General features: G+C 43.4%; 1 protein-coding gene across 1 annotated transcript in view; it reads left to right on the top strand.

Annotated features, from left to right (window-relative positions):
• The first annotated feature begins 6,951 nt into the window (after positions 1-6,951).
• Positions 6,952-25,264, top strand: part of TRIP4 (thyroid hormone receptor interactor 4) — a 405,010-nt gene continuing 386,697 nt past the window's right edge. The window contains exon 1 of the mRNA XM_069222301.1: positions 6,952-7,104. Within this exon, the coding sequence (XP_069078402.1) occupies positions 7,025-7,104 (80 nt within the window). The 5' untranslated portion in view covers positions 6,952-7,024. The remainder of the gene's footprint in view (positions 7,105-25,264) is intronic.

Genomic DNA, 25,264 nt, shown 5'->3' with positions numbered 1-25,264 from the left:
CCAAGCACACAGCCAGACGAACATGCACACAGGACAACACCCAAGAGTTTCACAGGCAAACACAAGCACCACACTTCATCCCACAGGCACTCACACAAACACCATCCAGTTGCAGACACAACAACATCCACTATTTCCACTGTCTCTACCTCCTCTTCCTCCTCCACCTCCCACCCAGTTACATCCACACTCACACCTGCATGCACAACCTGCATCATCACAACACCAAGCAGAACACACACCTCACTGGAAGACACCTCTGCAACATCCATGGTGATACTTTCGTATTTAGAATAATCTACATGACTGTAATGCCGAGTTTGTAATAAATCTCCTTAACCTTATATCTGACTGGAGTTTTCTTTGTGTGGCAAAATGGGTCATATTTTTTAAATTATTGCATGGTAATTGGAATTTGTTTAATGGTTCTACTACACTCTGTTGCTGGGTCAAAAGGTCTGTCAACCTCAATCAACATAGATTCCTGCAAAGGATGAAAATGGCCCAGCATGTGTCTTTCCTTTCTATTTCCCTGTTGGTTGATCCATCTTTCATTTCTCTTTTCCCTTTTGTTTTCTCCCATAGATTCCCCAGTGCATTCACTAGCATCCAAGCTGTCTCGGTGTCCCTTGTTCACTATAAAGGATAACATAAGTATTAAATCACACTTTCACATAAGGAAAAGCCCATATTTAGGGGAATGATTCTGTAATATTCAGAATTCAGCAGGTTAGATGGGAACAGTGGATAGTGACTTGACCTCCTTTACCGGGGATTGAGTAGTCTTGCAAAGGTTAAAGAGCACCAAACTGAACATGTGAAAAGTCAGTCTTATCGTCACTGTACTCATCACTAGGTAAAGGGCTTGTCTTTCTGATCAGGCCACACTTTTAGGATCTTTTGCTCTTTGTCCTGAAGTAAGCATCATACTGTCCTGGCTACTAGTCAGGCTGCATGTTCAACTGCTTTGAACCAGTGTTTCAGACCAGTAGAGAAGAGAATGTGACCATACCAAAGGTGTTTTTTTTAATTACACAACACACAAAAAGTGATGGGAGGATGCTTGCAATACATTACCCAGGGGTATCTCTGACCATGCTCCCATGGCCAACTAATTGGAGGAGGAGCACCCAATTTGGCACCTTAATGCTTGGCGCTTGCTGGATGTGGCAGCGGTCAAGCACCTGACTCAGGAACTAGAGGCTTTGCTACAATTTAATGTTGGCTTGGTGGAGCTTTTTGGGACACTTAGGGCCTTGCGTAAGTCATACATGAGTTGTATAGCCCACACACATTTCCGTAACCAAGACCAACAGAGGCGGTTGAAGATTGAGGGGCTTGAACTTCACAATGTGTGGGCATAGGAGTCCTTGGTGACACAGACTAAGAAGCCCCATCAACTGGCCACAGTTGGGCTCTCCCTGCGCTAGTTATGCCTTGATGAAGCACAACAGTACTGGATTAGTTCTCAGAGCTGGGTCTATGGCTGGTGTGAGAAATCCAGCAAGGTCTTATACTGGTTTGCCTCTCAAGGTTAAGCTGACAAAGTATTCCCTAGCATTCTAATACATGAGCAGGTCTTGTGTACTCAGCCCCACGATACTGCAGCTGCCTTTGCAGACTACTATAATAAGATATACCCTCACCACCTGTGACCCCAGTGCGAAATTGCTCCCCCCCCAATTGCTGACCTTCTATTATGTTCACTTATGGTGGACAACGTGGTGGCTGTGGAAGAGCCTTTACTCTCACGGAGGTTGTTTCTTCCCTCTCGGACATCAATTATGGTAAGATGTCAGGGCCTGACGGCTTCCCCACAGAATTCTATGAAAAGCTTTGCACACCACTCCTGCCCCATTTATTGGCCATGTATACTGAGGCCATACACAATGGTCAGTTTCCATCAGACCTGAACGAGGTCAGTTTGGTGGTCCTTCATAAGGCAGAGCGCCTTCTGGAATCCTGCGGGTGTTACCGACTGATCTCACTTATTAACACTAGGCTTGAAGTCTATGCCAAGGTTCTAGTGAACTGCCTTCTTCATGCTGTTCTCATGCTAGTCCACTTGGACCAGTGTGGTTTTATACCCACACCAAGGGACCCATCACGGCATTCAGAGGTTGCAGGCAGCAGTGGCATACATTAACCTATTGTCCAGTTCAAATGCCTTTCTCCTTCTAAGGTTTGAGAATGCTTTTATTCAGCTGACTGGGACTTCCTCTGGGATCTATTGGCTCACATGGGCTTCGGACCCTGGGTTACTGGCTTTGTTTGAACCTTGTACACTGGCACCATGGTGAGGTTTTGAGTAAATGGGCCCCACTTCTGAGTGTTCCTGGTTCAGCGAGGTACCCAACTGGATTGTCCCCTGTCTCCCCTTCGTTTCAGCCTTGCCATAGAACCTCTGGAGATTTGGTTCTATTGTGATGCTCAGATACTAGGCTTCTGGTGGGGGAAGGATGCGGAGGAGGACTGCATTGAGGTGTATGCTGATGACTTGATTCTCTTTCTCCACAACCCAGCAGTGTCTGGGCCCGGGGCATTGGACATGCTCGCTCTCAATGGCCGGGCATCTGGTCTGCAAATTACCCACTCCAAATCCCTACTAATTCTGTTAACGGGTCTCTTGCAGGACCATGATGGGCAAGTTCTCATACTGCTCCACTGCCTCAGCTTCCTATATCTTGGTATCTACATTTCTCTCTCCTCCCTACCCTGACGTCGTTGTTGAACCTGTCATCGTTGGTGGCCTGTATGCAGAAGGACCTTGATCATTGAGTATACCTGCCCCTCAATCTCAGGGGAAGGGTTGTATTTTCTAAAATGATGGTGCTACCCCCCATTTCTATATGTTTTGCAAACTTTTCCCCCTCATATCCCTAAAGTGTGGTGTGCAGATCTTTCTGTGAAACTGTGGAACTAACAGGTTCCCCTTATACCATTGGTTCCCAAATGTTTTGACCCCTGGCTCCCTTGCTAAGTAAACAGTGAAAATCCCAACGCAGCTGTACATGGGGGGCCTGTACTGCCCATGCCAAGCGCATGGGCAGTGCAGGGGCCCCCTCCACCCTGTCTCTGCCAGCTTTTACATGTCTGTGCAACTGCCATGTAAAAGCTGGCGGAGAGGGGAGTCGTAATCCCCAGGGTGGCGCTGCATGCAGTGCTGCACTGGCAGATTAGGACCACCAGCACTGCCAGTCCCCCCACTGGAGAGAAACTGGTGGTGTTGGCGGTCCGATCGTGGCCGGACTGCGGTGGTCAGAATGTGGCGGTCTGACCACTGCTTTGGGATCGGTCAGACCTCAATCGCGAGTCTGGTGGTCCTAGGACTGCCAGACTCGTAATGAGGGCCTAATTCCTGGGCACGCTTTCAGGTAGTGACTTGGGCTGCGGTGGCCCACGGGGTACTTGCGTGAGAGCAAGTGAAAAAAGTTATACTGTGGGCTTTCGCGAATGGGACAACAAAATCTTGGGTGCAGACCTACCTAAGCATGGTGGCCTATTTTTAGAAGCTATATACAGGCATAGACCTGAACAACTCAATCTATTGCCGTGCAGTGATGCGAGGATGGGAAAGGCTTCAGACGAGGGGCAAAGATAAGATGCAGCTGATTTCCTTGAAGGCACTTGCCCAATTGGTGGGCCCCCTGGCTTCTTCTATCCAAGCCATATTTCCGGGCCCTTTACACTATTGGGCCTTACAGAGATTGAAGATTCTCTATCTTTGCAGGGGCCTCTCGTATTCGGAACGCATTTCATTGTCCCAGGAAGCCAGAACGGAGATTCAATGGTGGTAGATTCACATGGATGCCTGGAACAGCAGAGCGTTTTCACTTCGGTTCTGGAGATTGTCATAGAGTCAGATGCCATCAGATGGGGCTGCGGTGCCAGGTGCGGACTTTTGGAGACGGGGAGGAGGAGAGGGGGGGTAGTGGTCCCCAGAGTAGCTTCGGTTTCATATCACCTGTCTGGAGCTTTTGGCGGGTTCCTTTGCTTTGAAGACACTATCTCCTCTCAAGGCGAACTGTTGTATTCTTTTTAAGATGGACAACATTTCAGCCTTTTGGTATATCAACAAGTTGGGGGGAACTCGTTCATGAACGCTAGCGGAAATTGTGAAAGATTTTTGGCATTTCTGGGGCACCAGATTGCAGTAACAGTGGAATATATTCCGGGCAAAATGAATGTTGTGGTGGACTGCAATTCCCGGTATCTCCAGGATACCAGCGATTGGAGGCTGCATCCCCGGGTGTTCCATTTTTTGAACCGTCTGAGGGGGCCGTGCTTAGTCGACCTTTTTGCGTCAGGCCTCAATGCCCAATTCCACAACTTTACAGCTGGAGACCAGATACGTCGGTAGTCAGCTCAGATGCCTTCCTTCAATCATGGATGGTGGAAATGGGTTATGCCTTTCCTCTCTTTTCCATGATTCACAGGGTGCTCTCTCAAGCTTGTTGACAGTTGGCAGTTGATTCTTATAACCCTGTTTTGGAGAGCACAATTGTGATTTATGGTGGCAATGGAGCTGTGTTGTGCTCCACTCATTCGGATCCTGACATCATGGGATCTTTTGCTGGATCCGATGGGTTATTCTCATCCACTAATTCAGGAGGAGCAGTTGTCTGTCATGGCATGGAGGATCATGGGGGACTCGAGCAAGTCTCAGAATTTTCACTAAAAACGCTAAATTCTTTCTCTCTCAGTCCCTGGCGCCTAGTACGCATAAGAGATACGCCTCCGCTTACAGACGATGGGTGGATTGGTGTAGTCAACGGGGTGTGGATCCCTTGGGCTCAACAGTGCAGATGATTGCAAATGTTCTGTCTCCTTTAGCTGCACAGGGGCCGGCTTATAGAACACTTAACAATTTTCAATCGGCCATCTAGGCACAGCATCCCCAGATCGATGGCAAGTCAGTTGAGGAGCATCCTTTAATATGTAAGCTCCCTCGAGGCGTCTGTATGATATGTCCACCCCTTCCCAAATATTCATCTCTGTGGGATGTCAATGTGGTTTGAAATTTTTGCAAGCTTGGCCAGCTATGAAGATCTTTCTAGGTAACAGTTATCTGCAAAGTTAACACTCTTGCTCTGCTCTGTTTCTTGTCGGCATCAGATGTATCAGACGTCAAAGCCCTGGATATTGCAGGTAAGGTTTTTACCCCAACTGGGGTTTCTTTTCGTATTTCTAAGCACACTAAGTCTAATTCCAACTATATTAGTTATCCAAGTTTCAGAGATAATGCTTAGTTATGTGTGGTGCATTGCATAAACGTTTATGAGGATGTTACAAGTGAATTGCGCAGAGATCAGGCTGGTCAGTTGTTGATCTCACTTCAGAGACCATTTGGTCCTGTTGCATCAGCGAATCTGGCAAGATGGGTCAAGTGGCTGTTATACCTCCAATTTTGGGGCTCACTCGGTAAGGGGCGCTAATGCTTCAAAACTTTTGCCTCAGGGTCAAGGTTGTAGGACATCATGACGGCGGTCGATGGTCGTCCTATTCTACTTTCAAGTTATTCTATCACAAACCTATTGTGGATGTTGCTTATGGTGTTGTTGCTCAGCTTTAAACTAGCATAATCCAAAGCCTCCGGTCCTGACATAGAATCAAAACATTTCTAGCATTCACGTCAAGAATTTTCAATTCTGCCTGGTGTTCGAGGCAATAGGAGATCCCGGTTCAAGGTTGCACCGGTTGTGCTTGTTCGCTGCCTTCTTCAGAAAGGGACCGAAGAGAAACTGGACATCGAGTTGGTTGGATGATCTAGTTTCAAGTTACAAAGTTGTTGGACTTCTGCTTTGTGATGAGCAAAGAGGACACTCTGTATGTAAGGTGCTATATAGTGTATGGTGAGCCCTGATTGGTGGGTTAAATTGAGGGTATTCATGCCTCATAGGATATGTACTATTGTAGTGTTGCTTTTTTATGGGCGAGCACAAAGTGCTCCGTCCATTCTGTAATCTCTCTTTGGGCTTGAAACCACGCCCATGCCACGTCAGTCACTTACATTGGTTTATGGGCTTGCCTTTTAAAATCCGCTTGCTTTCATTTGTGAAAAGCATGCATACGTCATGCCTTTTCCGGTGTTTAGCCCACCTACACAGCACCGGTAAAGTACCAAAAACATACGAGGCTCGATGTTTTCAGCCTGGAGTCCGGACTACTTTATCTGTTTATTTTCCACGCAGCACGATCGCTCTGCATTTTACATAGCGCGATCGCGCTGCGTTTTTTTTTGCTTTATAACGCTAATAGCTCTAACTCGAACAAATGCGAGACCCGTTGCATTGAAAATGCTTGTTTTATTGGCTGCTGTGTTTGCAGTGAATAATGGGAATGCATAATCCTCGCCTCCATGGCCTTAACAAAATTGAAAATTATTGATGCGAATGTTAGAACATTTTTGATTCACGAGTTTGCCTATATTTCTCATTACCTTTTCTAAATTGTTGGTTCCTTTTAGTCTCTCACACACTTTGGCTGTGTTTGGTTTTTATTCTGCATCCAACATGGTTAATAAATGTTGTTGATGTATGTATCGTACCTTTGTCCTGTTTCTTGTTACCCCAGATTAGACCATGTATTCTTTTTTCCCCACCATTTTTGGAACGATTTTCACTATCATAAATAACTGGTTTTGTTGTAAACTGTTTTAATTTGATCAATGGCACTACAAAAAATGCGCAAATAAAGAAAGATATAGGCACTGTCTCCGGTCCTCTCTTACTACTAAAACTGTAACATAATAGGATAAATTCGTTTTTGCCCTTAAATACCGCCTCATGGATAGGAAATTCAAGGCTTCTAAGCCTGTTTTGTCTGGCACTGACAGTATTGCCCACTGCTGGCACATTATATAGGTAGGTCAGCATACTAGCGCTCTGACCTGTACATAGACTGAGACGAGCAGTCTGTTGTCTCTGCCCATGCGCGCAGTTTACCTTTTGTCCGTCGTTTGTTTCCGAGTTGTCTGGGCTTAGCACTAGGAAACCGAGTTGGCTAGTTGTCATCCTTCCCAAAGATGGCGGAGTCCCTGGTGAGCTGGTGCCGGGCGCAACTCAAGAGTAACTTCGGTCTGGACGTCAGCGAGGACATAGTGCAGTGAGTGTTGGAGATGCCCCTAAGCAAAGTACTGCCAGTGCCTCCCTGGCCGGACTCCATGGTCACCTAGATTGATCGTAGTAGGCAGTAAGCGCTAGAGGAACAGCTTACTTTACTTAATTTGATGAGCGCCTCAACCTCTGACTCTTCCCTACAGACCACCCCCATTACATCATTCTTCTCTGATTGTGTACAAATTGATACTGAACATTTTAATTTTCTATTTGGTGAAGTGTTAAAATATCCAATATGGATATACGAGTAATTTAATATACGAAAAGAAATGCGCATCCCTGTATCTAAGTAACGACACCTTTGAACACTGCGGACCACTATCGCTTCGAGTCACTGTAAAGGCGAACTGTAAAGGCGATAGTTTCATACTGACTTCATCACCCCGGAAGGTTGAACGTTGATTAGCGCAGCTGGGATACGATTCGGCACGGGCCACCTGTATTTTCTGCAGCGCTTAGCTCAAGGAGCTATCAGATTCAAATAGTTGGTCTTCCGAAAAAGAGGTCCTTGAAACAAAATTGAATGGATTGTGTTTATCAGAAACATGTTTGCAATGTATGGCACATAAATTAAGTAAACAGAACAGCCGAGAGTGACCAGCCGTGGGCTTGACTTTAGGATGTGCCTGCCTGTCACCGAATACAAACCTGTACAATGTTCCAGTTTTCAGGTGCTAACCCAGGTTTTCAGTGGGATGAAAAGAGGAGGAGTTGGCGGGTCCCTAAAGGGGGCGTAGCCTAAGAAATGTGTCTATGAATCTTTTTAAAAAAAAGGCTTAGCCCTTGTAAATATGGCCGTGATTTAAACCATGTAAGCTAAAATCATATACTTCCCATAGTAATTTGGGGCCTCTCGAGCCGCTTTCTGTTATGGCATCCAGACATATTAAACAATGTAGTACATGTACCTGAAACAAGTCGGACCTATTGGCTTTGCCAATGGTTATTTTCAGAATCCAATAAATGAGTAACAACTACTGAACATGTGAGACTGGGATTTAAACACTACAAACCTTTGTGGAAGGGGTAGTGGTCTTTGCAGCATCAAGTCACTCCCATTCTTCCCTTCACACACTTCTTTCCTCTGCAGTCCCTCACTCTTTTAGACAGTTATGCATTTTTTCCCCTCCCCATGTTTCTGATGTCCTCCTCCTGCATATCTCACACCTTATCTCTTTCCTCCTAGGGGTGTGGAATTTAATAAAATATGTACTTGTCCATGGGACAGGTTGCTTCATAAATCTACTTGTCCTGTAAAACAAATCTACTTGTCCCTTTGGTGCCATGTAGTGGATTGGCAAATTATGACACCAATCTCATTATATAAGAGCTCTGATAATAGGCTCTCCGACTATGCCAGGGCTAGTACTACACTAGGGCTTGAATACTAGCAATTTCCGTATTTACCCACTTTTACGCAGATCTACATACCGGAGCTGGTGGAAGCAGTAAGCAATAGTTCCAGGGCTGGAATGCCTTTGCAGACCTACTAACTTGCATGTTTTTAGTATTTTTCTTCCAGCTCTTCTCTAATCTTTTCCAATACTGAGTAAGACTGGAAATTATCTCTTGACAAGGGCAGAAGTAGAAGTTCTTCCAGGGTTGAGAAAAAGTGGTTGTAAGGAAAGTAAACTTGTAAACACTCAATAGATTTTCGTTGAAGCAAATCTACACATGCATATTTGCTCATGCTAAGATACAGTTCACAAATATTTTCTAGGAGTACAAATTCCTAGTATACTTCTGTAAATTCTTGTGAATTTATGAAAGCCACAATTCTGCACTATTGCAAAGACATATGCCATGGGTGCACTTTGGTGACTTTTAGAATTGGGCCTCTAATTAGATCTATGGTTAACCAAGAACGTTTTGTTTTTATTAAAAATCTATTTCTCTCCCTATCTATCTGCTGGCTTTACTGTTAGTTATAGCCTTCTGCTCTTCAATGAGGAGCATATTGGCACACAAAGTACTTTTGTTCAGTGCCAGGAACTACTGTGGCAATGTGTGCTTTTTGAGACCAAAAAATATTTTTGCTTTTTGCTAATGTTTGTTACAATGGTGGGAGCCTGGCAGTTCCCACAACAATAAAGGTTTACAAAAACTATGTCAAAGCAAGGCACACATTGACAAAACCACCAATTTCAGATTGGTTGGTTTTGCCAGTGCTTGTTTATTTTCATGTTTCCCATAATGTTCTTGAAACTGGTTACACTGATTTTCTATTATGAATATGTTTTTGCTAATATTAACATGCATCATCAACGGTAAATGATGGTATTAGCCCCGGATAATGGATATACACTGAGATGATCTCAGATAGATCCACAGGCTCTATTGAAACACCTATTATGCGAATACAAGCAAGCGTTTGTAGACTGTCTTAGTGAGGACATGGCTCCAGGAAAATGCTTAAGTGCTTTTCTGCAGATAACGCAAGGCGTGAAAGAATTTCTTATTACTAGGTCGGGAAGGGCAGGGAAAAAAAAGGGGAAAGCGGCTGGTTTGACCATGATTGCACAAAAGCACATACGAGATTAAAAAAAGCCTTAAGCACCCCAATAAGATGCCCGACTGAAATACATATCTGTAGACAGGCATATAAGACAGCCATAAAAAAGAGGAAATCTGCCCTGAGAGGAAACTTGTGGGAAAATCTACACAAAGCTAGCCTTGCGAAGGATAACATCCTCTTCTGGAAAATAATAAACACTCCCGTGCTAGGGCATAGGAATATCCCTAGAATAGAAATTGCAATTTCGGAAGAGGACTGGATCATGTATTTTTCCAAGATATATCGCCAATCCAGTGACATAGACCCTCTGGACTCCCCAAAGGCCCTAGATTCCCAGGAAGGCCTACTTTTAGCTGTAATACCTCAGTTCAGCCTAGAGGAGGTAGTGGAAGCCATAAACATAAGTAAAGCGGGGAAAGCGCCGGGCCCCGACGGCGTCCCAATAGATTTATACAAAGCAAATACGCACCTATGGGGCCCTCTCATGACGCAGGTATTGAGGGCCTTCTGTATACAAGGCCCTCCATCGACGTGGCGAGATTCTATCATCATCCCTATATACAAAAAAGGTGACCGCCTCAATCCAGCCTGCTATAGGCCAATCTCCCTGCTCGATACATCAGCTAAACTAGCGGGGAGAATAATCTTAAACAGACTCCAAACATGGGCAGAAAGAAATGACATCTTATCCCCAGTGCAGTACGGCTTCCGCACAGGAATAGGTACAGTGGAACAGGGCCTGAATTTAAGTATTCTAGTGGGGAAGTATACAAAGATTAGAGAGGGTAACTTGTACCTGGCCTTCATAGACTTATCCTCAGCATTTGACTGCGTTTTACATGAGAAGTTATGGGACATTTTAACAAGCATGGGGGTCGAATTAACAATAGTTAATTTTATACGGGACCTGTATACAGGGTGTAGAGCTAGAGTAAGGTATGGGATGAGAGGGCAATGCACCAGGCCTTTTGGCATATATAGAGGGGTGTGCCAAGGTTGCGTTCTTGCTCCACTCTTGTTCTCATTATACATAAATAATTTAGAACGTGAACTGATAAGCAAATGTAAAGACCTTCCCCAAATAGGTAACCGTGCTGTCCCTGTACTGCTTTAAGCAGATGATGCAGTACTCATGGCCAGGACACAGTTAGCCCTCCAAAAACTTTTGACCACTTGTATAATCTTCATGACAGATTTGGGACTTACAGTCAATCGTTCCAAAACTTTTATAATGAATTGCGGCAGGAAATCGGGTAAGACCTACAACACTACTATCCATGAGAACAAAGTGGAGATAGCTTGTACTTTTTCATATTTGGGCATAATGTTTGATAAACAGCATTCTTGGGCACACTGCGTGAAAACAAAAAAAGATCAGATCATTAAAACGGCGGCCTTGAAGATTTTTTCAAAAAGGCTAGGGGGGATTACCCTGCCGAATATGGTAAAAATCTATAAAGCTAAGTGCATCCCGGCTGCTATGTATGGAGCAGGTATTTGGGGGTATACTAATTGTAATTAGATTCAGACAGTGGGGAATGATTTCCTCAGATACTTGCTAATGGTACCAAATGGCAAATCATCATATATTAGCCATGTGGAATTAGGGGTTTCTTTTGCAGTCGATTTGATAAAGATACAGCCATTATTATTATGGCACAAAGTGTGGACCTCCGAGCATACTGGATTAAACAAGGCCATTCTCTCTGATTGTATGAGGCTAACACACTCGCTAAGAGTTCCCTGGTTGAGATACATTATGACCTTTTTTGGAAACATGGGTTGCAAAGACTATTACATAAACCCAGAATTACTGGAAAAAATAACCAGGAAAGAACTGAGGGCCTTGACATTGAAACACTTGGAAGAACAGCGATGGGAAGCTGAATAAACAAAAACTAGTGTTATGTCTAATCAACTAATCTTGTCTACGGAAGCTATGCAGCCTTATTTAGCAAGCGTGACAAACCCTCGACATCGTTTTGTCCTTACAAGATTACGTTTAGATACTTTCCAGTGTTTAGTAACCTTCCCGATCATGAATGACTGGAGTACACCCCTAAGAGTATGCCCCTGTGATGCGAAGGGAGCCCAATCTACGATGCACGTGGTCCTCTTTTGTAAATTTTATGATTAACAAAGAAAATGTTTTTTATTGCCTTTTCTAAGATTGATTAACTTGCGCCAGTGTTGTGATGCGTATTTTAGTCTACAGATTTTATCTTCTATTGAAATGTGCAGAATTTTGGCAAATTTTCTATGTTCAGTACTGATTGCAAGGAAGTCTATGGGCGCATTGGCCTAATTTTATGGAAACGTGTGGAATTTTTGGTAAATTTTTTATCTTCAGGATTAACTGTAAGGAAGTTCATGGGCGCATTGGCTTAAATTTATTAAGGTTTTAAATATTTGTATACGGATAAATTAAGGATGTGCACTATTATTTTTTTATTATTTACTTCATCATTTTTATTTATTTATCGTGTTCGTATATATATATGTGTTTTTTTTATCTGATACTTTTATGACTTGCTGAAAGTTGAATAAAGTTTGTTTGACTGACTGACTAACATGCATCATCACATTTTACTAAATGATTCTTCAAATAAATGGTATCTAAAATTTCCCAGTAATTTACCAAAACCTTTTTTGCTTAGTTGCATTGTTTTTCTCAACATTTTATTTTGAAAGCAAAGAATCATCAGTCCTGCTTACAAGCTTCTTCAAACATTTGCATCTAATCAGAGAGCATTATGGGAGCATTATACGTAGTCTCATATTCAAAACGTGTGTACACACTTTTTTTTTTTTTTACTCGAACCACTGTCTTTAGTGTGCAGCCAGAGCTTACAACATTTATTTAAGTACTCACCCTGATAATAAAGGCTTTGCATTAATGAACCATAAATACAAGTCCAAACAGCATTAACATCGAAACACAAATATTTCGTCAACTGCATAGCGATCCCCTTCCCCGTAAACTGGCAGCCAAAGGGTTTGTGCTGCAGGGGGTTGGGCCTCCTTGTCCAAGGTCAAAATAAATATGAAAACTTGTTGTCCTTGACCCCAAACAATATGTCTGGGTGTCGGGCAATAGGAATTCCACACCCACGCCTCCACAACATCCCCTTTTCAATTTTTCCTGCACATATTTCATTGCTTCTCCTTAACTTCTCCATCCCCCACATACAACACACTCACCTGCAAGAACTATACTTCTTTCGCTTTTGTACTGCCAGCATTTCAAAAGCTATATTCCTCCTTCACACACTTTTGCATAGAATTCTATTTACAATTGGCAAGCATGACTGTTGCTCTGAGGGTTCTGTAGATAGGCCTAGAATTGGATGAGCATGTATTCTGAGCACCTTTATCACCTACTGACAGTCACTGTGAGAAACGTTTACTACCTTCAGCCTCAACTCCAGAGATCTGAATCATGGCACATTATAAATGCTTACACACAGACACTTAGAGGTACCTTGGTTTACAGTATGCACTCTACAAAAGTAGTAGGCTCCATGAAAAAAATGCAGAAATTATTCATCATGTCAAAAGCAACCACTCTTAGGGAATATAAGTTTAAGTGAAGCATGTGGAATGTATACAGGAACTACATTGCTGCTATGGAGTGTTTTCACAGGTTTTACAGTCATTGTTCAGAAGTCAGTCAGTGTTTTATTTTGTCTATAAAGCCAGGGACATGATTATAGGGCCCATTAGCAACCTGTTTCAAGGTCAGCTGTTACTTACAGCTGTGTCTGAGAACGCGAGGAACCTGCTCCACTTAAAGCCCAGCCCCACTATCTGCACAACCAAAATATAGTATCATATATGGTCCCTTCAGTCCGTCTTTACTCTTTAAGCAACAGCATGCTTCATTAAGAGACATAAAGTCTAAAGAATTGGGCTAGGCTGAAGGTGTCACTTGTAACAATGTGACTGAAATAAATCTAGACAGCGTGTCAATTTTATGGATACACACCTTGGATTATGAGTAAGTCTCCCACGTTTCCATTTTTACTGATTTACAGATAAATACAGACAGAAAACAGTGTGTTTTCTGTCTGTATTTAATTTTAAATGCAAAAAAATATGGAAAAGTATGCTTCTTGTTGGTGAGTGTCCATGCTGTCTTTTGTGATTTCCAGGATAACCACTGAGCAGAAAGACAGCATGGGACTTTAAAAAACAGGTGTGATTTCCCAAAATACAGACATATATTAACATATATTTGTATTATAATGCTACTGTTTACCTGTGGGTGTAGTGTTTTGCTATATTTGGCTGTAAAAGCCTTAAGAGAATTCATAGCTGGAAAAAATAGGTCCCACAAAGGGAAGATTTCACCCAGAAGGGCACTGAGATTCCATATCACCTATAGCAGTGCCTCGTCTCTCCCAAGAGGTAGAGATGATTGGGCAGCCGAGCTCATGACATATCATACTTCTCAGGGAAGTCGTGGTCACTCAGGTCGTATCCGGTTCTCTCATTCACACTTCGGTCTCATATATAAATGACAATAAGAAGCAGTATGAGTTTTAAAGACTGGTCTAATAAAACGACTGAATTTTAGATAGCAAAGCCTGTGCTGCAATAACCAGGACGCCACAACATGACAATATTAAAATGGTGACGAGGAGAGTGAAGCATAAGAATAATGCTACCATATTGTCTCTAGGATTTATGGACTATTTCCTATCTAAGTCATAATCTGAGCACAGCATGTTAAGCTCTAATTCTGCCTTTCAGGTTCCCCCGGGAGGACATCAACCCTCATACCTGAGCAAAGGCCTGTTGTTTGCGTTAGCATCTGCAGCGAAGCAATCAGTATACAGTCGTGGTTCTCTGGCTCGAATCTCCCTCTTAACGTGTAATGGGACTAAAAGGTGTTTTTATAATAACACAGCTGATGTTCTAAGAAAATGTCCCTACGTAAGGATGTGTATTTTCTACAAATGTAGGAGACTAAATTTCTACCACGTTCACCGGCAATGTACCAAACTGTAGCCTTGACTGAAGCACAAAGTGATCAAGAATCACTTGTTTGAGAACACAGTGCTGGGCTAAGCAAAAACAGTTAGATAAATGAAATTAAAACAAGACCGTAAAACTGGTTATTGTAAAAAATAACAATGCGAAGCCGAATAAAATATATCTAGGTCAAAGTGCACAGCGGCCTAGTGTGTTAAGCTAACGTGCATGGAGCTATAATTAAAATGGCTACACAACAATATCTGCCATTTGAGCACCTGTACAGAGGATGATCACTCATTTCACATCAAAAATATGTGTGCGTCATGGCTCTCTACCTCACCCAGTCTAATCCTTAAGAAACCACTTTAATTTTCTCAATTAGTTTTTTGACTTCTGCTATATTTCTGAGATTTAACATCTCATTCGTCCACATAATTGGTAAAATAGCAGGAAAGTTAATCTGAACCTTGAGCCTCCCATACCCTGCCCCAGTTTCAGTAGCACTTCAATTCCATTTCCAAGCTTCCACTGTCACTGCGCAGTTGTTTTACCAATAGCCAAGCTTAACTTCGTACAGAGACCCTTCATATGTCAAGGCTTTCTCTTTCAGCGAGCGAGTTAAAATGAGCTCTTTCATTGTGTAGGTAAGGAAGTTAACAAAGAGCTTCCTTGGGGATTTCTGGTTTGGGTTCTGCTTAAAAGGGTGCCTCAGAACTCTTTGAATTTCCAAGTTCAAATTGATATCAGGTCTATCCTGTAAAATTCCTCCTTTTAAGAGTTTAATCACAAAACCCTGTAAATCCCCAGCTTCTAGGCCTACTGGAATTCTCAACAGTCTGAGGTTGTTAAGCCTTGAGTGATTTTTCTAGTCTATCAAGTTCTTTCATTAGCAGTTTTGTTTGTTGCTTTAATTCGACTACCTCACATGTTTGATTGCAGTGAGAGGCTAGCTTTTTCCATGCTTTCTTCCAAGGAACGTGTTCGTTCGACAAGGCCATCAAACTTTCTATCATGCACAGTATGACCCCTGTATTTCTTTCCGATTGCTTTTTGCTACCTCAAATTTCTTCATGGTTTCAGATCTGAGACCCAAAAGAATGCCTTCCAAAGAGTCATATCAGTTATCCACTTTGTCCTGCCGGACTGATTGTACCTCCTTCAAACCCTTAACAGGGATATCCTGGGTAGGCGAGGGAACATGGCGGTGGGTTGACAATAGTTGCAGGACCCGGGGGGTTCAGGTATGATTTCTTTGCAGGGTGGCTCTCTCCCTTAACCACCCATATATAAGACAGCATCTGTATATTCCATATTGAGCATTGGATGTTGTTGATGCCACCTGGTTTGTTTGGTTCTGCCGACTCCCACTGATGCATAGCGTTTGCCTCGTTGCAACACGCCCAAACTGCGTTGGTTGCTCACATTGGCCTCCAGGGGAGCGAGAGTAGAGTTAGCACTAGGTGGGACAAGGCCTGCAAGCTTGTGGAACCCCCTGGCCTACGACCTGTTGTCACAACAGCTTTTCTGTCGTCTCCACAGAGAAACTTCAAGCCAGGAATGATGGATAAGCATTGCGCACCACAGGTCCCACAGGCCCCACAGTTATTTACTGGCAACCTCGATATATATGACGAGGCCGGGGTGTAAAGGAGGGCAGCAGGGCTAAGCAAGATGGATCACTTGAATTTGACTTAAAAAGATACTGCAGGAACAGGGTAAGAATGAAAGCAGATAGCCCCTAGGAATTCTTCCCTACTAAAACCAGCGTACGTTTTGGTTACCTCCTCTGAATACTCTGCAGCTACATCTGCTTCCCCATACAGGGGTGTGGGTATAAATAGGTATTCACTGCATTCCGGACTGGAAAGAAGGCTGGACCAGGCAAGTGCCCCTATAAAGGAAATTAAGAAGGACACTCTCTCTAGTAGATCAATACCTGTTAGAAAAAAACACACATCTAATCCAAGCAAGACATACTTCAAACTTAGGGGGAGGAAAGCTGATGGGGCAGTCAAAACACCCACCCCTTCACTCTGTTCCCTTTTCAGAGTCATGGAGCAGAGTAAAAAGGATAAGCAGTCAGCAGCGACAGACAAAATAGGGCAGTTTTGACTCAACAGACTCATAGAGACAGTGGGGGAGTAGTACTGATATATTTAACCAGGGCATCCATATTTTGAGCTAACAGATTTGAGGTACTCTTGTCAGGTGATGGCACAGGGGAGACCTCCGCAAGATCTACGAACTTAGGTCAGAAAGTGGGGCGGGGATATGTCCCTGTTGAGTTTATTTTTTTTTTTAATTAAATCTTTGAAGAACAGGCTGTTTGTAGGTCAAATGTTTCTTCCCCTGATGTCAAAACAGTCTCAACACTGCAACAAATGTATTCAGTTTATCAAAACACATATACTCAGTGTCTGTTCTAGGCCAGGGGTGGTTTCAAGTGCCCTTCAAGGAGGATACATGATTATTCTGCAACATTTTATCATCTCAGATACGGTTAACAAATATGATTGGCCTTTGGTCATTGCACAGCAACTTTCATGAGTCAATATTAAAGAGGGACCAGTGTTGAGAAGTGTTTGATAGACTGAGATCAATGAAGCAGCTGCAGCGGATAATGTATAGCTCAGATCTAGTTTAAAAGAATTGCAAACTCCATGTTAAGTGATGGAGTCGCATAGAAATGAATGACCTAGAGCCCCGGGTCTTCACCTTTTAATTTTTGAGGACCATCATTTAACAAATACTGTTACCCAGGGACCCCTAGTGAACTATTATTGGAATTTGGTGACTCCCTCTCAGTCATTACTGGGAGCCAGGAACCCCAACCTAAACTTTTTAGATGACATGAATTGCAAAACAGTACATAAAAAAAAAAACTGAGAAACAAGCATTCATCAAACAAATACACAAATGATTAAATATTTTAGTTCATGAACAAATCTTTAAAACAATATAATTTTATTTGGAAGGTTGGAACTTCTAAATTCAATTGAGGGCACCTGTTGTCCATAATATGTTCTGTTTGGTGCACTTGCACTGCTCCCACACATCAATTTGAGGATACTAAGTACATTTTTTTGCCTCCAAGTTCAAATTCCTTAACATTTACAGAACATTTAAACATTTTCAGCTGTACATTTTTCATCTTTATTCATATACACTTTATTAATTTGTTAATATTTTTTCATTTTCAAAGTAGTCGCGTAGCGCTTGAGCAGGTTTCGGGGGTCCCCAAAGGTCGGCAGACCACGGGTTAAAAACCACTAATCTAGAGGGTTTGTGCATCCAGATGTGCATATGAATGCAAAATTGTCTTGAGTGAGGTAACAGAATTCAAATAGTAACCCCCATACGTGGTGACGAAAAGCGTTATACATTTTTTCCTACTAACCCAGAGGCGTATATTTTTGGTATTCATGAAAGTGAAAAGTTGTAATGTAATGAGAAGGGAGATTACTCCATGTAAGAGCCATGTGATAGGTGGATTTTATGCTATGGAAAATGTGGCTTCTTCCTTTTGTTTTATACTTAACAGGGAATATTTGGCTTTTTTCTTGGCATTTTTTTTTTTTAGAAGTTGCATTATTAGGCTCAAACAGAGCACTCTTGATTATGAGCTCCCAAGGTACTTTTCCAGACGTTAGTGTTTGTAATGTCCAATTCAGCTAGGTACATGCTCACAACTGGGCCTGTCCTCCTAAAAGAGGACTTATGTCTTCACCAACATGGACAGGCTCAGTTGGAGATTAAGAGGTTAAGAGCTGAATACAATATTTAGGAGACTAAGATCTTATTCGGGGATTACACTCTTTCAGAGAGTGTTTGCATGCCATTGTCTATAACTTTCTCTATCAGCTTGTCTGATTCTCTCAACAGCCCCCTTTTCTGAATAGTTTTGCCATTCATTGTAAATTGCATATCCTGCTGAAAAAAAATAGTTGAATGTGGAGGAATTAGGAGAAAGTCAGAAAAATCCATAGTTTCTCAAATTCATTAGAGGGGCTACTTCACAGCTGTTAAGTTGGAATAAGCTACCCATCATTGGCATTGCCTACCCACATTACACGTGGAAACAGTTAAAGGTGTATATGTATCACACTTTCGGTTTGGGAAATTAGCTAAAGGACTAGGAGTTTTGGAAATAAATTGATGCATTCATATATCTGTTTCAGTGGGCTGTAGGGCAATAAATTCAGGATGTAACTTGGTCAAATTAAAATCCACACTTCCTGGTTACCTTTATAATCCCCATGAGGGTGGGGAAAAAGGTTACTGATTTGGTGTGGATAGCTTGTGTGGAAAATGTTATAGGGCTGTGAACGGAAAGTACCCCAAATAGATAACAAACATTTACAATGCAACGGGTCTCGCGTTTGCTCATGTTAGAGCTGATCGCGTTGTAAACTCCTAAGCTGACTTTTCACCTATCGGGCAAAAGTGCATTTATGTACATCACCCGAAAAAGTGAAATTAACTATGTAAAGCGCTCGACTTCTGCCAAGTGAGATCGCGCTCGTAAATTAGAGAAAAAGAAGTCCACGAGCCCGATGGAAAACAGCGAGCCTCGCATGTTTTCTGTACTTGCCCGCTGCGCTCGAGGAGGGCTAGCCACCGGAAAAGGCATGACGTATGCGTGCCTTCGACTAATGAAAGCAAGCATATTTTATTAGGCAAGCCCACGAACCAATAAAAAATACTGACGTGAAGTTTCAGGGCTCCGAGCCCTTTTCTAAATACAAAAGAGTCTCGCTGCGATACGCATGCACGAGCGCATGCAACGCAGGCTCGACCCTAAAAATAAAAAAGGACTCGCCACATGGGGGTGGAAAAGTCTCAACAGCTAGGGGTTAAAGACACTGTGGCAAGGAGTATCTCCACCACTTGATTTTCTTAATAGTTATGTATATAAAGATTTATGAGTATAGTTTTTCCCATCCATGATTTGTGATTGGTGAAGATGCATATGATCACCAGCTGTGAAAGGTTAGATGAGAACATGTATTATGTATATGTGTTTGCATTTAGAAATTGACAAAGAAGTAAGAACAAGTTGGAAAGTTAATTCTGCCTTGAACCAAAGGGAGGAAGTGATGACATCACCGAGACTTACATAGAGTAAAGGTGATTTGTGTTTGAGACCTTTTTATAGTTTGAATGTATGGGTCTTGTAATTTTCTTTGGTCTTGGTTCTGAGCCGACTTAATAAAGTGCTGGATGGCATGAAGATCCCCCACCCCCGCAAACTGTTTATCTGGGAATGCTGGAAGTGTGTTGGATGGAGCTCTTCCATCGTGTGCAGCTTCTCCTGTGCTTTTCTGCCAGTGTATAGCAAACGTTGGCAGGCTGATTTCCCTGCAAATGCTTGACTAGTTGTCTGCAAGAGAAAGTAGACATAAAACCTTCTTGCCCCTGACGGAAGTAAACATGTTTTGGGCATTAGGCTACAGAAAGACCTCATTGCTAATTTTGGTACCCAGCCACAGTTTTGCACAACTTCCCATACTACAAAAGGTTTGAAAGTAATCCTATCCTTTTTGAAAGCTTTTAAATACTTGACATTTTCCAAAAATATTTATTCTTATATGTTTCTGTCAACATCAAATACAAAGGCGTGACTGGTGGGGTTGGTGGATGTTGTGGGTAGGCCTTTGAGGGGAGAAGCAATATGGAAACGTTCTGTGTTAGTTATGGGGAATGTCAAGATATTCAACTGTTTTTCAGTCTGGTTGTACTTCTGATATATGTCAAAAAAGTTAATCCATAAACATGAACTGAGGTCACTGGACCAGGAGTTAGTGTTCAGATAAACCTAATGCGTATATATTGATGTAGCTGCCTTCCAATTGCTAGCACATTTTTGGAAACAAAGGTACTAAATTGATATTGCAGGTGTATACTGTGGATGTGATGGTGTATGTCCCACTCATGCCGGGCAGAAACATGTCTAAAAAAACGGACTTGCCCCTCGAAGTTATTGTTCCTTGGCCCCATCTGCCCTCCCTTCCATAATTTGAATGGGTATAGGTAATCACAACAAAAAGGCCATACATGCCTTGAAGGTAAAAGCATTTTCTAATAGTGTTCTCTTTTTTATCACTATTGTTCTCCTTTGTTTCTAACCACCTGGAGCTGGTGAGCTTGACCGTCACCCAGCACTGACACCTCCCATGTCAGTTTTATTTCCACTCTCAAATATGTTGAGGCCTTTGTATGTTGCTGTGTCGCTCTTGTTTAAACTAAGAGGAAACAATGCCAAAGAATGCAGCACTCTTGGTCCGAGTAATTAATTTATTAAGACGCTTCCCAAATATAAAAGAAAAGCACACAAATATATGAAAATAATTAGTTAACTTAAATGAAGTGAAACACGTATATGAATTACAGCAATTAAACAATCACTAGTAAAAACGTGCAATACATCAGCAGTGAATATATGCATAGGCTAAATAATTAAGAATTAAAATGCATCACCAGGGGTGTTAAATCCATCATCCTTGTCAGCAGCAAGCCAGGGAACCCTGAAACTGCTGAGACAGGAGACCCTCCCCAAATGGGATTTTTCTGGGTAGTGCGTCCACTCCACAGGCGAGTTCCTCCCTCAGCGCCAAGTTTCCTCATCTTTTATACCTTAAACTAACTCAAGAGGAAGAATCTAGTAACCCCACCCCATCGGTTATGGAATTCAAACAGTGGCTGTACTCAGTCAGTGAAAACACGCAGAGGAACATGCCTAGCCCCAATGCGCATTCTAGAGACAGAGCTGTACCTTTCCTTGATGAAAACATTCCCATTCCCAGCCTGAGACTTTCTTATCAGGTCCGCATCCCCCATATTATGTTCCAACATAGTATGACTGTTCTTGTGAGAAAAGCAAAAACATGTTCTGTGTGCAAAACAAGCTTGGTGTGGAAAAACCCTGTGCCACCACTGTGATAGCACCTGAAGCTAAGCACAAAATGGAGTCAATGGTCAAGATAGAGTCGGTGGTCAAATACACATAGCATAACAGTTGTCATTTTCTAAAGAGCCATGCTGCTTCTTGTGGGCCCTATTGTGTGCCTTATACTGGTGCTATCTGCTGATGAGTTGTAGCATTTCATTGAGTCCACAGTCACTGCATTGGTGGATTAATGGCTCTCTTATATGCTTTCCATGAAGCAACCCATGTTAGACCCTGAAATGCTTTCCCTGTCAGCAAGGACTCTGTGAATGGTGGGGAGTCTGAATCTTCAGGCAACTTCATTGGAAGGGAAGTTGTTGAGATTCAAGAGGTGGCACTTAAATTGATTCCTTAATATAGAGTTCTATGGCTGGTGTGTTCGTACACTACAGAACTGGGGTATTATGAGATCTTGGCACTTCTGTGTGCTCCTACATGACTCCTGACTGCTATATGACCTCCACAGGGTAGGGGCATCAAAGGGCTAGGCAGGCACCTCAGGGATTAGTGGGGGAGCGTTTGGGCAGGGGAGTCATTGGGCTTAGCCTTGAGGAGGGGCTTAGGGCAAGCTTTAGTGGAGGGCTGGGAACACTTGGGAGTGGTTGACTTATTTGCAGGGGGCATGGGTACTAGCAGGGTGGGCAGGGGAGGACTTGGAGGTGGAAGGGCTCGACTTGGGGAGGGGCACAGACAGTTTGGGGTATCACGGGGTGGAGAGAAGTAGGGAAGACGGAAAACTCCAAGAGGAACACCTTTTTAGACACACAGGGGCAGTCATGGCAGGATTTGGGAGTGGAGGGGGGAGGGAGTGGTTGTAGAAGGTGTCTTGGTGGATATCTTGGGTGCATATGCATACCAGGAATGCTTGTGGGTGCTGAGTGTCTGTTGGGTAGGTGAGTGTGGGTGTTTGTGTCTTGGGGGGAGAGGGTGCTGGGAGATGCCATGCTGGATGGGTGACTGTCTGTTGGCGTGGTGTTTGCAGGTATGGACGATGTATTGCATGTGGTGGTGTCTGTGGTGGCTACGGATGTGGTGACGTGGGTGGATGTCTGAAGGTCTGCTATTGTGCTCACTGTGGGTATGATAGGAGTTGTGGCTGGATCAATAAATATTGGTGTGGTCCTGCAGGTGTGGCTGGTGTAGTGTCTGAAAGGTGGGGGTGGTGGAGGAGTCTGTGCAGGTAGTGAATGTTGGTGTGTCTGCAGATGGATGCTGTTTATTTGCATGCTGGTGGTGGCTCTTGTGGTTTGTCAACTGTAGCCTTGGATGTTGAGGTGGGTGCATGCTTGTCTGTGTGTGTGCTTTGGCTGGGTTTGGGAAGAGGGGTTTGGGATTGGGAAGAGGTAGGTGGAGAGGGGATGGTAGACAAAGGTTGACTGGCTGCCATCAGTGTGGAGGCCAGAGCCTGAAAGGATCTCTGTAGGCCAGCCAGAGTGAATTCCCTCCAGGAACGCATTGCTTTGCTGGACTTGAGCTGCCAGTCCCTAGATGGCATTCACGATGGTCGACTGGCCAGCAGAGACTGATCTTTGGAGGTTAATAGCCTCCCCACTGAGAGCAGCAGGGCTAACTGGGGCAGAGGTGCCAGTGATGAAGGAGGCGCCCACCCTCTTGGGTGAGCGGGCACTGACAACTGGGTGGGGAGCTACAGGAAGGGCGGTGGTAGGGTGGTGGACAAAGTTGGTGCTGGTGTGGTCCCAGAAGGGTCCGCCACCTCCAGCGAGTGTCCACTGGAGGAGGATTCCGAAGATGATGGTGAAGATCCGGTCTCCCCTGTGGCACTCCCCTCACCCTCCGTGCCACTGGGTCCCTCGCTGTCAGCAGCACTCCGGGTCCCGTGTCCTGTAGCATCCCCACTCGTCTGTGCCCCTTCGCTTGCCAATGCTAATGCACACAAATCAAGAGAGAGAGAAGGAGGGAGAGAGGGATGGATGGATGGGGAGGGGGAGAGGGAGAGGGGCAACATATAACTCACATACACACATTTAGACATACACATCTGTAGGAATACATATCCTGTCTAGGCTATCTCTGGTGAGAATACACATTTCCTACATCATGCCACTACTACCCATCCCAGTATGTCAACCCTAACACCACATCTAAATCCAAGTAAGTCAACACAACTGGAGTCATCCACATGATTGCCAGCAAAGCCATGTTTGCATGCACATCATACCCTGGCTGAAGTACAAATGACTATATGAAAAAATCCTCATCATACCTCTCCATACTCTTATCCTCTTTTGGAAGTGCAGGTGACTGAACAAAACATATCAGGCCTGTACAGTTACTACACCTGATCAGTCCATGTCCTTTGTAAAGTTCCATGATATTGAAGACTACTCCACTCACACATCACCTGCCTGTCACATAACTTGGCTGACATGGCAATAGTGAACTGATAACTGATGTAGCCACTACAAGTTGGACACCCATACAGGTGATATCTGATGTATAGAATACAAGTCTGGGGCACATGCATGTGATAGGTCAGACCCAATCACAGAGGAAGATCTGCAGACACCAAACACAGTTATAACACCACAGTTCATACAACTAAGTGCATCTACAATGGCCCAGATTGCACACACTTCACATCCATACCCAATCACTAAGTGCAGCGTAACAACTGATGAACTTCAGGAACACACATATGACGACATGGTCTTCATACAATTCCACCAGACATGCTGCATCACTAGTTGGATTTCACAACATAACACCACCATCACACACACAAACACACCCACCCCATTCCCGACATGTGAATACCTGTGCCAAAGTCCTGACAATACCCGTCAGACAGAAATTACATCCAAGCATTATGCACACATGGACCAACACGACTGCCATAGCTCTGACAACAGATACCCCCTACTACATAGGGCAACTTCAGGAAGGAAGAAACAACAAATATTTCACATCAACATCTCATAAGTCATCCAATACCGAACCCTGTCCAATTCACCCACTTCAGATAGGCCAAGGGCATCAGCCATTGTCCCACTCCATCAGATGTGCCCACAAGTAACCATTGAGACATGATGTAGACCGCAACTAAGATATGTTGCACTGTAATTGCTAGGGCATTAGCATACATGGCATTTAGATTACATATTGGCAATGGCGAGGTCTGCCTAGGCACCTACCACCTCTAGTACTATTCTCTTGGGTTTGAGGTTACATCTCCACAAGCCTAGCACATTGAAATGCATGATGATTGCAATGATACCAAATCAAACACCCAATTCAATGTATCCTACTATTGCAACCTTCACATATCCCGTGGATATTAGATTAACATTATTTGGGGATATAACTACCAAGCCATAAGTCTAGTCCTATACAGCCCTTATCAGTGGTGGAAATGTAATGGCTGCCTCACATGGAGTCAATGCCAGTACTTGATTTCTATAGTCCCTGTGATAAAACGAGTCACCCAGTTGCTAAATCAGGCGAGCATACAGATGGGAGTGGAGTGACACCTTAGAGCCAAAAATGATCAAATGCTGATGCATTGACCAGGTCATATGCAATTGGTAGGGTAAAATACAGGCTCACATCAATAGAAAAGTCAGGATGGAGAGACACATATGCAATTGTCATTTGGCCATCTCCACATGCAGACATGGAAATATCTTGATATAGGAGATGCACATCCACTGACAGCAAACCATGATATCACATCTACAACTAATACTCAGG

This window comes from Pleurodeles waltl, chromosome 3_1, assembly GCF_031143425.1.
Source record: "Pleurodeles waltl isolate 20211129_DDA chromosome 3_1, aPleWal1.hap1.20221129, whole genome shotgun sequence".
Classification (NCBI taxonomy): domain Eukaryota; kingdom Metazoa; phylum Chordata; class Amphibia; order Caudata; family Salamandridae; genus Pleurodeles; species Pleurodeles waltl.
Note: the sequence above shows the minus strand (reverse complement) of the source record. Positions and strands in the feature narration are given on the sequence as shown.